The sequence below is a fragment of the Ischnura elegans genome, chromosome 6, assembly GCF_921293095.1.
Source record: "Ischnura elegans chromosome 6, ioIscEleg1.1, whole genome shotgun sequence".
Classification (NCBI taxonomy): Eukaryota; Metazoa; Arthropoda; class Insecta; order Odonata; family Coenagrionidae; genus Ischnura; species Ischnura elegans.
The window spans coordinates 122,661,180-122,675,305 of record NC_060251.1 but is presented as its reverse complement, the minus strand read 5'-3'; the positions used below and the strand labels follow the sequence as shown (position 1 = coordinate 122,675,305).

Sequence of the window (14,126 nt, the reverse complement as noted above, 5' to 3'; positions counted from 1 at the left end):
GAGGTGGATGAATTCTGTTATTTGGGAAGCAAGATAACTAGTGACGGGAGAAGCAAGAAAGAAATTATCAGCAGAATAGCCCAGGCGAAGAAAGCATTCCACCAAAAGAGAGACCTGCTTACAGCGGGAAACTTAAATATGGAAGTAAAGAAACAATTTATAAGAACCTACATCTGGAGTATGCTCCAATACGGAAGTGAGGCATGGACAATGACCGCAGCGGAGAAAGCAAGGATAGAGGCCTTTGAAATGTGGTGCTACAGAAGAATGATGAAAATCAAATGGATCGACCGAGTTAGTAACGAGGAAGTCCTAAGAAGGGTAGGAGAGAAGAGAAGCCTCATGAAAACCTTAATAAGAAGACGGAACAACCTTATAGGCCACATCTTGAGACATGATGGCCTGATGAAGACAATCGTCGAAGGACAAGTGGAAGGCAAGAATGGAAAAGGAAGACCCCGAACAAAATATATGGAACAAGTAAAGAGAGATGTGAAAGAGAAGAAATACGTAGGTATGAAAAGATTAGCTGATAGGAGAACTGAGTGGAGAGCTGCGTCAAACCAATCCTAGGATTGTTGACCAGTGATGATGATGATGATGAACTGAATCATAATGAAAATAACTAATTTGAAAGATCGTACCTTCACCTGATGATACGGAAGACGTGAGCAGGAGAAAATAGCACCCTTTTTCTCAGCATTCACCCCCTTCCGAAGGGTTTATCAGCACCATTGCTCATAATCCTCCCAGCAAAGGCTCATCAGCATGAGCTCATACAAAAGAGGAGGAAAACCCACACACCTGCTCTTTGTTGCATCTCTTGAGGATGGCCGAGGCAGGAGTCAACGGGTCCTCCAACAAGTCCACCCTCGTGGCATTCTTCAAAACTATTGACTCATCCGTCCTGTCACCAGCTGCAAACACAATGCCAGGAGAGTCCAGCAGGCGAATCCTCGAATCCAAGTGAATTTCCTGGGCAGACCTACATGAGGTGAAGAGATTAAGGGAAAGATTTGCTTCAGTACTTCAGTGGAAAGAAAATTAAGATTATCAGAACGAGAACTCATGTTCGAAGTAGACTAAAAAGTCACTTTCCTTTTAATTGGATGATAGGTAGGGACCCTGAAAAGTGGTGAATAAACTTGAGGGAAAGCGGTGCAAAAATCGCTAATTTCATGCTCCGGAGGTGAAAAAAATATTTATGTACTTCTCAATTTAATCAAACAAAGCATTGAAGTAGAGGCAAAAATGCTTATTCTATATAATCCTTATTGATAGTTAACAAAATACACTGTGATATACGCAAAATACAGGCCATTACAAAGATGACTCACAATGGCCACCCAGCCTGTGAGGATTGTGTTGTGTGGGTTGCCTATGCACAAATCTCCTTGATAGTGCTTCTTTGTGTATTCAAAGCATAATGTGTAGGGACCCTGAAAAGTTGTAAAAAAAAGTCAAGGGAAAGCTGTTAAAAAAATCATAGTTACTGCAGGTTAAAAATCTGTAATGTCATGAAACGGGTAAAAAGAAAGTACATATACAAAGAAATCACGTACGAAATAAATATTTGCAGGAATCTCTCATTTGCATATCTCAGTCACATGAAGAGTCAAAGAACACGTTAAGTTGCATTTCCAAAGTTTCTATGGAAGCATTGGTTCTCAAATCACTTAGTATATTTCCATATGAAGAAATAGCCCGCTCACTGTCCACATTTGAACATGGAACCCGCAATACCTTTACACAAGATTCCACAAATTCACTATATGGTCTCCCTTGATGCTGAGCAATGTATCGAGCACATCAGCTTTCTCACCTTTTAGCACTCTTTCTTTTACAATAGATTTCATGCACAAATAGCGAGTTAGTAGCACTGTGTTGTCAAGTTTATTCATTAGATTAATGGATACTGCTGTCTGCACAATGGATGTTTCAGTGTTTTGGATAATGTCCTTTGCATCAAATAATTTTCCCATACTGGAAGTTAAGCTCCGGGCAGTATCTGATGTTAAAAGCCTAGTTAACTTAACCTTACACAAACTCCCCAGATTTGTAAACAGTTGTATTAACTCTCCCCTCCTTACCACTGACTTAAGGTTATTAATCGCAGAAGTTGTCTGACTGCTGAATAAACCGTTACTGACTATCTGAAAATTGTCAAGAAGGCCATCAATTCTACTTTCTGTATGAAAGAAAATGATGATCTAGGGATGAGTCGATTCCACTTTTTTTCGATTCCGATTCCAATTTCGATTCCTTCAAATCGATTCCCGATTCTCGATTCCGATTCCATCGATTCTTGTTCATTCTAACTGGTGGGATTTTGATTTATCTGTAGCATCGCTGTCATTAAAATTTAAGAATTGAATGGAATAAAATAACTAGGGATGGACGGATCCAGGATTTTTGGAGCCAGATCTTTCGAATCGGATATTTTCGAATCCAAATGCATTTTCAAATTCGTGCCATTAATCAAAGTCATTATTAAAGTTTATTGTGGGTACATACAATCAATGGAATGCTTCTTAGATTTTCATTCACATTCTAATATTTTTATAAATTAAAAATTATTTTATGGGCTTTCAAGTTGTTTTTTAAAAACATCTTCACATACTCAGGGCCTAAACTGTTACGCTTGGGTTTTTCAAATGAAAATAGGAAAAATCTTAGGATGAACCACTGACCAGTGGCGTAGCGAGAGGAATATAAATATAAAAAATACAATTACTTTCCTTCATAAAAGGAAAAAAAATATTTAAAAATCATGAATTTACAAAAATGAAAAAAATGAATCCTTGAAAAATGAAGTTTTTCTATTATGAAGGGCGTTAAAATTAGTTTGAAACCCTCTCCTTTGTACCCTGTTGTTTAAAAATTTTCCCCCTGGTTTTGGATCCCCCCTTAACAAAATTCCTGGGTACCCCCCTGCCATCGACTTAATTCCAATTTTCCTCATGCACGTTTCCCCCGAATTTTACTTTCTCATCACTTACGGACTTGTGTTTCATCCGAAAATGCTTCAGTATGGTGAGGTGGATTTAGCACATCCTCGGGATAACTTACGCCACAGTGCACGCACATGGCATTCATTGGTTCTCCTTATCTCAGTGGAAATGTTTACACGCAAGACATTTTTATCGGCGTATCATTAAATTGAATTGCAACTGTGCAATTAGCAACACAATTAACAGTATTTAAAACGGCATTAACGTCATGTGTGACGAGGTGCTCAACTGCTTAGCATGAGGAAGAAGTGGGCAGCAGAAGCACGTAAAGGAGAGGTGGCTTAGCCAGGATTTTCGTTCGGGGGGGATTCAAAACCGGGGGAGAAATTTTTTAAAAAACCGGGCACTAAATAATGGGTTTTAAACTAATTTTAACACTTTTTATAATCGAAAAACTTAATTTGTTAAAGAAAAATTTTGTAAATTCCTGATTTTTCAATAATTTGTTTTCTTTTGTGAAGGACAATAACTGTGTTTTTATATTTCGGGGGGTGAGGTCCGGACCATCCCCATGGCTACGCCACTGGGAAGGAGCACGTGAAGGAGAGGTGGAGAGGAAGGAGCGCGCTCCCTCCGTATTTCAAACAACAAGGCTACAAATGAGGGAGTCGGACGAAGAAATCAGATCTTGCTTCAGTGACGTCGTTGCCTTCAAAGCGAAGCCGGGCGCGCTACGTGATATATGTAGTTGGCGTTTCCAATCCGTCTCTAATTGTTTGAGGGGTTAATATTATGATGCTGCGCTTGTTTCTTTGAAAATTATGCTGTTTGGACAATCAGTAAAGTGTAATTGTAGAATTGTAGATAGAAAACTGATTGGCGATCAATTAGAGCTGAAAAATAAACAGAAATATCGTCAGGAATGCGTCTCGTTTGGTCTAATTCTTTTTTAAATCCTGTGCATATCATCTAATTGTCGAAGCTATCAAGATATCTTCGGCCCCAAAAAGTCACTCTCCTAGCATTTGTCGTCTAGAAACAGAGAATTGAAGCAGGTAGGCCAAAAAAGGTCAGTTAGTGAGGCGAGTATGGTATGAAACACGCTTCAATTGTTTTCATGTGATTTGATATTTTCCTTAGAAGACAATGATTTTTGGACCGTGTGATTTCGGATACAAAAAAAAACAACAGAGGCACGGGCTGGTGGACGGCCGAGGGTGGTTTTCTGAAATCTGCGACGTAGTTACTTTTGACGTGGTTATTATCCTACGGCGCTGAAATTCCTCCGATGATTGTTCAATCTCTTGGGAAGAGTCACACTATGTGCCAGTCGTGTTTTGCCTTTTTTATTTTCTGGCTGAAAATCCTGGCCACGGCTGAAATTCTACTCGCAACCTCTGCGAGAGCTTTCAAACAAAACGGTTGATGAGTAGGACAAGAATCGCATGCGACGAGGCATTCGAAGAGAGAATCGGAACTCTTTCCACCCTGATGGGGCGTTGCATTCACTGAATCTATTATTTAAAATTTCGGATCCAGATCCGATGTCTTCCACGACTTTGGATCCGATGTATCCGATGAAGGGCAATATCCTCGTATATTTGGATCCGAGGTATCCGATCCGACCATCCCTAAAAATAACAATAGCCGCGGTGGCTACATTCTCGTTTGGCCGCGGTGGCTAAACAATAATGTAGCATTCATCGCGTCCATACATACTAGAGCAGCCTGGCGGGTGCGCGGTGGCGGCCGAACGCAACCTGTCGAGTCCGCCCGGAGGCCGCGGCGGCTTATGCCAAGCAAGTATCAACTTCCTCAAGGGTTGCATTGATGAAACTGGGCTATGCAAACGCGAACGTGTCTAATTTTTTTATTATTGACGCAGACGCGTGTTAGTCTAAAAAAGTTACGTATATAAAAAACCCGCTCTCAGCGCGTATTTATAAGAAACTTTTTTCACAGGAAAACTCGCTCTCTGCACGTTTTTATTATCATCAGAGTTCAAATATCATTCGGAAATAAAAAAAATATATTTCGATCTATTGTGCTTTAAAATTGGTGGTCGAGATGAATTCTCCGAATGTGATTCATAATCGTAATACTTTGATTTGCCGTGACCAGCGGCTAATAAAAGAACGGAAAACGAATGCATTGCTTCCCGATCCCGAGGTTTCCAATTTTTTTTTCTCTTAGAGTTGCTCATGATCACGCGCCATTTCAGGGTTCGTCGGTTTGTCGCTCTTTCCGACATTTTCATGTTTCCGAGGCCGCTTAGGTATGCTAGTCGCAGCACCCGCGTGCCGGGCGTATCCTCCGCCCGGGCAAGGCTGACACCGCGGCCGCTTATAATCTATAGATGTGTGGCAGCCTTTGTGCCCCAAACTTATAATCTATGCTCAAAACATTTATCTTCCTGGAATCGATGGAATCGGAATCGACTTTAGGCGATCGATTCTCGATTCCGATTCCGTGCCCGAGAATCGGTGGAATCGAGAATCGACATTTGGAATCGACTCATCCCTATGATGATCCCTCTAAAGTGATGATGGAGTCAATTATCTGTTGCCCATGTTCTTTGAGAAAAGTTGCACTGGCTTTGATTATTTGAATGTTTTGATCTTCTAATTCAGCCAAGTATTTCACTGCAGCACCTCCCTCAACCACAGTCTTGGTAAAGTCTGCCATATCCTTAATATGTTCCCCAATATAAATTGCTGACTTGAACCAAGAATTCCATCTAGTCATAACTGGCGATGGAAAAGCAGTCGTCGTTGTAGCATCTTAACTGCCCCCACAAATAACTTCTGCTCTGCAGTGCAGGACATTATCCTTAGCAAAACAATGAATACGTCACACCGATCCTTCCTGTCCTGCCATCACACATGATTGCAACTTGATGGCCTGTAACTGATGCCTTTATCTGCTCCTTTCTTTTCTTGGCAATTTGGGGAGCACATTTTGCTCTGCAGGTATCACCACCACGAATGTCTCCTGCAGTTATTCAGAAATTTTCAACACTTAGTAAGCAGTATGCAATGCCTCTTAACGAATCTGGGGTGATGGTGGATATCCCTCAGAAAATTAATAGACATAAAAACGCATAAACATATAGTTATCAGGAATGTTTTCATTCAACCATGCTTTGAAGTTTGGATTGTCTAATTTTTCGAAAGGTATGTTCGCTTTCATCAGAGTGCTAACTGTGTCACAAATCAATTCCTCTTTTTCTTGCTTCGCTTTTTTTGCATTGTTCATTGTTTCTGATACGGACAACTGTCGCTCATTGTTATTTCTCCCCCCTTCAACATTTTTCGATCTTTGGACATAATTGCAATCGTGCTTGCTGCTGCCCTTTATGTGCTTCATGATGGAATCTTTTCTGGTCCAGTCGATTCGGATGTCACAAAATTTGCTCATCTTGATTTTGCTTCGCGCGTCAAATATATATAAACCATCGCTTTCAAACTCCTTTTGGCGATCAAATATGCTGTCAGTTCTTGGCATTATGGTCTACAGAGATACTTATTCTGATCAACAGTAGCTCCTATCTAACTATAAAAATGTGGTGACACTAGTTCATCCAGACATTACTGAGAATCAGAAACATCTGCCTGCCCAGACTTGTTTTTAGCAGGTACCTCCCTGCAGCGCCGGTGACGCCACGGCTTATTCAAAATGACAATGCTTGCTTGCCTCACTTACTTTGTCTAAAATTTCTTTCGGGAGAAATAATGCGCCACATCATACGGAAAGATTAGTGCGTCCCTATCTCGTACTTTCTACCGCCCCGTCATGCAGGCGACCCTCCGCCACGGACGCCGAATGAGTTCACAGCGGCGTGAATGCCGTCATGCCGGAGTCATATGATACAGTCGGCAACTTATACTCAACATCAGGGAGTGAATTCGATAGTTTAGCCTTAAATAGCTCTTTTTGTATACCTGAGGAGTCATTACGACCCGTCAGTCACAGCTTTGGTGGAGCTCTCTTTGAATAAAATGGTTACGTCCAATGGACAACTTTATTTGCCTCTTCACTCAACCGCTAAGACATTTGAGATACTCTGGTCTAGCCAAGTTATCGGTCCCATTAATGCTATGCGCAGACTATATGAGATCATCTTTCGTAAGCGCAACTGCAACTTGAATGGCAACTTTTCTGAAGAATCTTTTGGGATAAATACAACACAAGTCAGATTTCGGCAGCGTGACGAAAACGATGCCCCGACCCTGCCACCATAAATGCGATCTAGGGAGAAATACGCACACATATATCATGCTGACGTGCATCATCAGACTGACGATAGTGGCATGGTCACGTGAGTAATAATTTCACAGCAAGACTTTACAAACATTTTGCCATCAAATGGAACAACGACTTTCATGAAGCGTATTTACAGACATCACAATAAAACTTTTCATGCTTTTTTCACAAAATGTTGTACAATATAGATTTAAAAATGTGAAATTTTGCACTGTAAGACAAATACCGTTAAATTTCGCGAATAAAAAGTTATTCGCAAAATTTCGCTGAGTTTAGCTATTGTTAAAATGCCAAATTTTAACTTATTAGGGCTTTAAACATAAAAAAAAACAACTTTTAGGCTCTTAAAAAACAATTCGCTAAAAACCATATTCACAAAATTTAAGGGTCCCTAATGATAGGCAATGAAATCTAAATGCTACACCATGCTTCTGCATTCATAAAATATGATAATAGAAAATTCTCAGCAAAAACAAAACAGAATGAATCACAGGACGCATTTTAGACGACATCACATATGCACTAATGAGTTACAGAGACTCCCGATCATCCGGCTGCGATTTATCCGGATTGCAGATTAACCGTGCATGATTTATCTCTCTCGCTCAATTTTTTCCGCGATCTTTATAAAAAAATAAAATCGGTTGCAAAATCATCAGAATTACTGCATTACTGCTCGGATATACCAGGCTTATTATTTCCATATAGTCTTGCTAAGTTTCCAGCCAAGATTGAAGGCCCACTTTGAAGACGGGCCAAGGAGTGGGAGAGCCAAGGTCCCCCCCTCCTTCGACGCCATGTGCTACCTGTCCCTTGAAATCCAGCCACCCAAGGCTCATGCCACTGTCTTCAACAAGGATTCGACACTCAGCGTGAAACTTAACAAGGCTGCATGTGTATTCACCACCACTGAGGTGGCATCAGGGAAAGAAATAAGTAGGATGAGCAAAATATATGTAGGTACTCACTTGGTCACTCCTGGCGTAGCTCCAACTTGGCAAGCTTTTTTCCTTTTCAAACTGTTGATGACGCTGCTCTTGCCAACATTGGGCAGACCTGAAAGTGCAAAAATTTCATATTTAATAGCTTCATTTTTTTGACTTTTGCCTCAAGGCAAAATGAGAGGCATGTCAAGGTATTAAGAGTACTTTTGAGCTCTCCAACCCTGGGAATTTTTTTTTAACAGTCGGCTACACTGTGTGGTACGAGGAGAATGTCTGAACTCAGGTGTGTATATATATTTTTTTTAAATAAATTATTATTTATAAGATAGAAAAATTCAGTAATCTTACTTTCTGAACACCTCTCGTAATTGCCTGGAAACTCATTATCAGCAATAATAATGAAAGTACAGGCGGTCCCCGACTTTCGTACACAATGCGTTCCCGAAAACGTGTACGAAAGTCGAATGTATGAAAGTCTAACCATTGACTTCCATACTAATTAGGAGTTACGTTCCCAAAGAGCGGAAAATATGTACTAAAACCTTTTTTTTTCACGGAATTCATTTCAATTGACTTAATTTTAATAATATGTTAATAAAACTCCTCAAATCATCTAATTTCTTTTGAAAATACGCAGAAAATGCAAATAAAAGTTTAAAAAACAAGAACTCCGTAGGCCATCGAGTGAAACTTCCTCTCGGCGTTTAGTTTGACATTCCACTTATTACGTCCACTATAAATAAAAAGACATATCAAGAAGCATAATAAAATGTAGTTGTTGAACCCGCACTCTGGATACCTTTTAATTTTTACACCAAAATTCGACATTTGGCAGGTGACATATTCGTGATCGCGTATATTTCGCATGTTATTCAAAAAAGACAAAAGACAAACGGAATTCGGGTGATATTTCGTGCAATATCGTTGCTGAAGGTGTACATGAATTAAACAGCACTCAAACGAAAAAACACAATTAGAAAGAAGATCTTACTAGTTTTATTGAAAGCCATTTGATGATGTCTAGTCAACTTCTTTTGAAAAATATCTTCAATGAAGGCTTTCTTCTTCTCTTGATAAAGGAGCCTATAGCAGGCAGTTTCTCTCCCAAATAAATCACCTAAATTAGAGTCAACTACTAACAATTCCCTTTATTATATACGTTCATATTGTTCGCATATACTGCCATTTGAAACAATTGAATGTTGGGATGCGCAATAAACATCGCGGGAATTTAAAAAAAATTACAGACCAACGTCCGAAAGTCCGAATTTAGCGTACGAAAGTCAAGTAAAAGGTGTCAATTTTGAACGTACGAAAGTGCGAATTGTACGAAAGTCGAGTGTACGAAAGTCGAGGACCGCCTGTACAGTGAAACCTCTATTTTACACTTTTGGATGGACCACTTACAAAAAGTGCAAAATTGAGTAAATTGTAAAATAGAGTATCATTATTTAAAGGTTTGGGACCTGATAAAAACTGTGCAAAATTAGGAAAAATGTACAATGGGGGAATGTAAAATCGAGGTTTCACTGTATATCAAGTCTGTGGCCTTCAAAATTATACACTCCTGTTGCTGGCTAGTCTTCTCAACAAAAGACAATAAATGAGGGGAGATGACATCAATAAAAAAACACAAAATTGTTGACTCCATGACTCTTTTCATCTGATAGCTTGAATAAAGTTCACTCCTAAGTTTCCACAAATATGAAGTGCAGCAGATATCCTGAACTTAGTCCACCAAACATCTTGGCTGACACGAACAGAATCCAACTCACTTCAGTCCCTCCACCAACTGGACCCTCATAATAAACGTTTTGCTCAATAGGGTGTGCATCTTTCCCAACTCTCAATCTCATCTCTCTCCAGCCTGCCATCTCTTCCCTCATTGTGCATTGCATTAAAATTGCACTCCCAAGGCTATCATAATGAAATTGCTCAACACTTTCACAGAGGATGACATATACATGTATTTATCCCCTCAGGCAGAAGGCATAAATGTATGGAGTTCGTTTTTCTGCAAGTCACTAGGGTGCCCCTGGCACACTGACCATAATTACATTTAGCGCTTAGATAACGTGAATGAAACAGTGGAATGGTATGCATACACCCATGCCTCCCTCAGCACAATTTCGATATAGCGCAAATTCGTTCCTCGGGGAAACATCGCAATGCAGTGTAGCCTAATCAAAAAACTTGCTGTTGTTGGCTGTGGTTTGTTTGCTGTGTTGCTTGCTGCTGTTGGTGCTGCTCTTGGATAAGTGCCAGCTGTTGGCTGTGGTTTGTTTGCTGTGCGGCGAGTTGATGCTGGAGTTCCGCGATTGGTGCCTGCAGTTTGGCGAGTTGCTCTGAGTCTACCATGGTCATTTGTCATCAAGGTCACCAATGTAGCGATTTACTACGCTGAATAATACTTTTGTAACGATTACTACGCTAAATAACACACCTGTGTCATTTCTGCAGTGGAGAGTTTATTACCACTTCGCAGTACAGACAGACTGACTGACTCATTGCTGGCCGAGATGGCTTGTTTACAGTGCAACCTCGATAAAACGAGACCCCACGGTGATCAAATAAATACTCGCTATAGCGAATTGTCGCTTTACCAGAGGTGGAGCAAATAATAGCCAATATACACATTGCGAACATTTAAACAGGAACAGGAGTGGTGCGGCGATAAAGAAATTTCTATCCGATAAACGTAAGCATAAATCTAGACGAAAGGCGATTTTTTTTGCATCACTAAATTTCCTTACTTAAACAACAGCTAACCGTTCAAACAATTTATAAGTGCTGTAATGAATAAAAATCATGCAAAGCATTGCTTTGTCAATCATTATGCCAATGCACAACCGAAAAAGCCATTTTTCTATGTACTTAATTAGTGCATTTACGTTTTCATTCTATTATTTCAAAAATGGTATTTTCCACAGAAAATTCAAAAAATAACTGATAAAACTGTATCGTGGTTATTTAATGCCTCAAATTCTTCCATTGGTGTATGTTTATCGTTCCTGTATGTTAAGCGGCAGTTAAGTGAAATAACGTATTGCATTTGTTTCTGCAGACGAAAACGGTGGAAGGTTCTATAATGATCTGGCCTCGGAAGACTTTTTCTATCATATAATGCAATGTCTTCATTATCTACGGTAAAAAGTTAACAAAGCATGCAAAATGATGTGATTAAAATTGCCGTAGTTAAAAAAAAGTTCCTTTTAGAGTGTTACGCTCGCGATGAGTTTGAAATAATACACTGAGTTTACCACAGCACTGCAATAAAAATTTGAATTAAAATTGTTAATATTAGAAAAGATATTAACATGATATTATCTCAATAAAAAATAAAACTCAGATTTATGCTGATGTCACTTAAGTAAAACAAAAGCAAGGCGCAAGAAACTGCGACAAATATAACTCACATCAGGTAATATTTGCGCCAAAGAAACGGAAAGGCTCCGCTCCGTAAAATACTCCGATTTATGCTTAAGCATAGCCCCTTTCTCAGAAGTTCCCGCAGATTGAAGTGGGCAAAACCACCCGAACAAAGCTCCTCCTAAATATTCATTGTCTGCAATCCTTGGGTGCTTTTGCTTTTTTTAAATTGTGAAGAGCGAATAGGAAGATAAATTAACTACACCACTCTCATATTACTCTATTATTTTCTTGCTTTAACGTGTTTGGTGTTTTGTGGCCATGGTGTCTGCCATCAAATGCTTTCTATTCATGCAACTCACGGACGCGCAGGTATGCTGACGACTGCTTTCTGCCATCCGAGGAACAAAAGAAGATCAAGCATTCGCGAATGTAAATGCCACAATATTTTCACCAAAATGAACTACTTATTTATCGAACGACAGTTTACTACATGAATTTGAGACTGAGCACACACGTGCCGGAGAGTGTAATTATTTGATTTTTTCTTGCCTTCTAGAATTCCTTTCTAGAAATTTCTTTCATGTTCACGAACAGTAACATAGAACATTCTGGAAGTGCACCAATAGAATAAATACTGAGGCCTTTCGGCCGGCAAGTCAGTCTGGAAATTGGAACGGATCAATAAACATCGTCCAAACCACTTAAGTGCCTTATCATTGCTAGCAGACAACCCAGACGCCTGCTACAAAGGTTTTCCGGTGATGGAAACTCTCCCTATGGTGAGTGCCAACACCAAAAGGGCCTTGTAAAAACAAATTTTTCTACATGCTTATTATAGGGTCTTGACGGTGCCTTGACGGCTTATTGACGGTGCCTTGGCTATCTCTCGTTATGGCGGGGGTCTCGCAATAGCCCATACTCGCTTTAACGAGGTTCCACTGTATATAGTAACGGCGAACGCCGTGCTGGAAGTTCCTGATTTTCTCTATTAAGTGTTGTGGCGGATATTGCACCACATAGTTTCCTTCAATTAGGAATTATGTTACTTAGCACTGAAAATTGAGCAGTTAGTTACCATTTGTATAATTTAGAGGCTTATGAGCAAACATGTACAGTCGGATACGGATTTAACGTCTTCGCATTTAACGTTTTTCCGCATTTAGCGTTTATTTTTTTGGGTCCCGATTCATTCCATATTAGGACAATGTAAAAATTATCCGTATTTAGTGTTTCCGCATTTATGGTCGTAAAAATTTGTCCCGCTCTAGATTATTTTGCCCGATTTAACGTTTTTCCATGACGGTTCATCCAAATCTTCGAATTTATGCTCATCAACAAGAACAGTCTCATGAAAGTTAACCAAGAGTCGATAGAATCTACCGGGGAACGCTTCTTCAACTGCTTTCTTCCGCGAGCGCAGCGCTACGACCTTCAACTCGCAAGTTGGTTGATTTGTCTTCTCGTAACGTTTCGCTCCCCTTCTGATCCAAACACCAGGCACCTTTTGTATCAGATCCTATCTAATGGAGCAAAGTCATTCCTTAATATCCTCGAACTACCTTATCCTTCACTTCTTGAACTTGACTTCGATGATACGTGACGACTGATGACACGAGTCGGCCGCTACAATAATGGTTTTCTCATTATGTTTTCAATTGATGGCTTATGCCCCTTTCAACTCTACCCCCTACGGGCAGTCGATTATTTGCCCAATATTTTTTCAGTCGGCTACTTTCTCTTTTCAAAAGAGGAGGCCCAATATCAATTGCGCAGTTCACTAGAAGATTCTTTCTATAATCCATTTCAAGGTAGGTTTCCACGGAGGAACAGCGAAAGAACAGAGGAAGTGTTTCCCCTGTCATGACCGTGAGTGAGAGCATTCTTTCCCTACGGAACAACATTATTTTACATCGTAATTTAGATATCCCGGAGCCAATTTAACGACATGTGGCTGGTTGATATCGCTGTCGATTCAAAAATATTTATCTGGTGCTAATTAATGTCAAAAGAGAATGACAATCGGAGTTTTGACGAACTATCACGGTCCATGACTAAATAAATCGCTCATGCTGGAAAAAAATCACCGCATACTCACGGTAGAGTAGATGAGCACGGAAAAATACGAAAATCCGGCAGGTATCCCTAGGTGGTTGACTTCGACATCATAACCCTAACGAAATTGCCAAACTCCAGAGGCACTGACAATTTTTCGGATGTAATCCAGTTCTGTTGAAGATTAAACCTTTTCACTTAACAGAGTTTAGCTAATTGTTATTCAAGGTCCAACCAAATTTTATTAAAAGCTGCCGAGAAACAAGGCGAGTCGGAGTCAAGGTGATCAGCGCGCCGCATAAGCAACTTCCCCCGGCTCCATTCGACCTGCATAAGGCCGCGGATATATGACAACGAATCTGGTGTTATCATCGAGTTGAATCACCATCAACTTACACGCATACTAAAATAAGATTCTACTTTTTTGGAAGACCTCACAATCCAAAATGTGCGCATAGGAGGCTTTTTAAAGGCTCATAAATCCCTTGTTTCGCCGAGGCAACAGAAAACGTTAAGTTGGCAAAATTCCAGGAAACCTCCCTAC

At 40.0% G+C, this 14,126-nt stretch overlaps 1 protein-coding gene across 1 annotated transcript in view; it reads right to left on the bottom strand.

Annotated features, from left to right (window-relative positions):
- LOC124160092 (guanine nucleotide-binding protein-like 3 homolog) overlaps positions 1-14,126 on the bottom strand; it is a 79,424-nt gene that overhangs the window by 55,456 nt on the left and 9,842 nt on the right. The window contains exons 7-8 of the mRNA XM_046535813.1: positions 8,183-8,270; positions 805-985 (exon numbers count right to left, since the gene is read on the bottom strand). Of these exons, the coding sequence (XP_046391769.1) occupies positions 805-985; positions 8,183-8,270 (269 nt within the window). The remainder of the gene's footprint in view (positions 1-804; positions 986-8,182; positions 8,271-14,126) is intronic.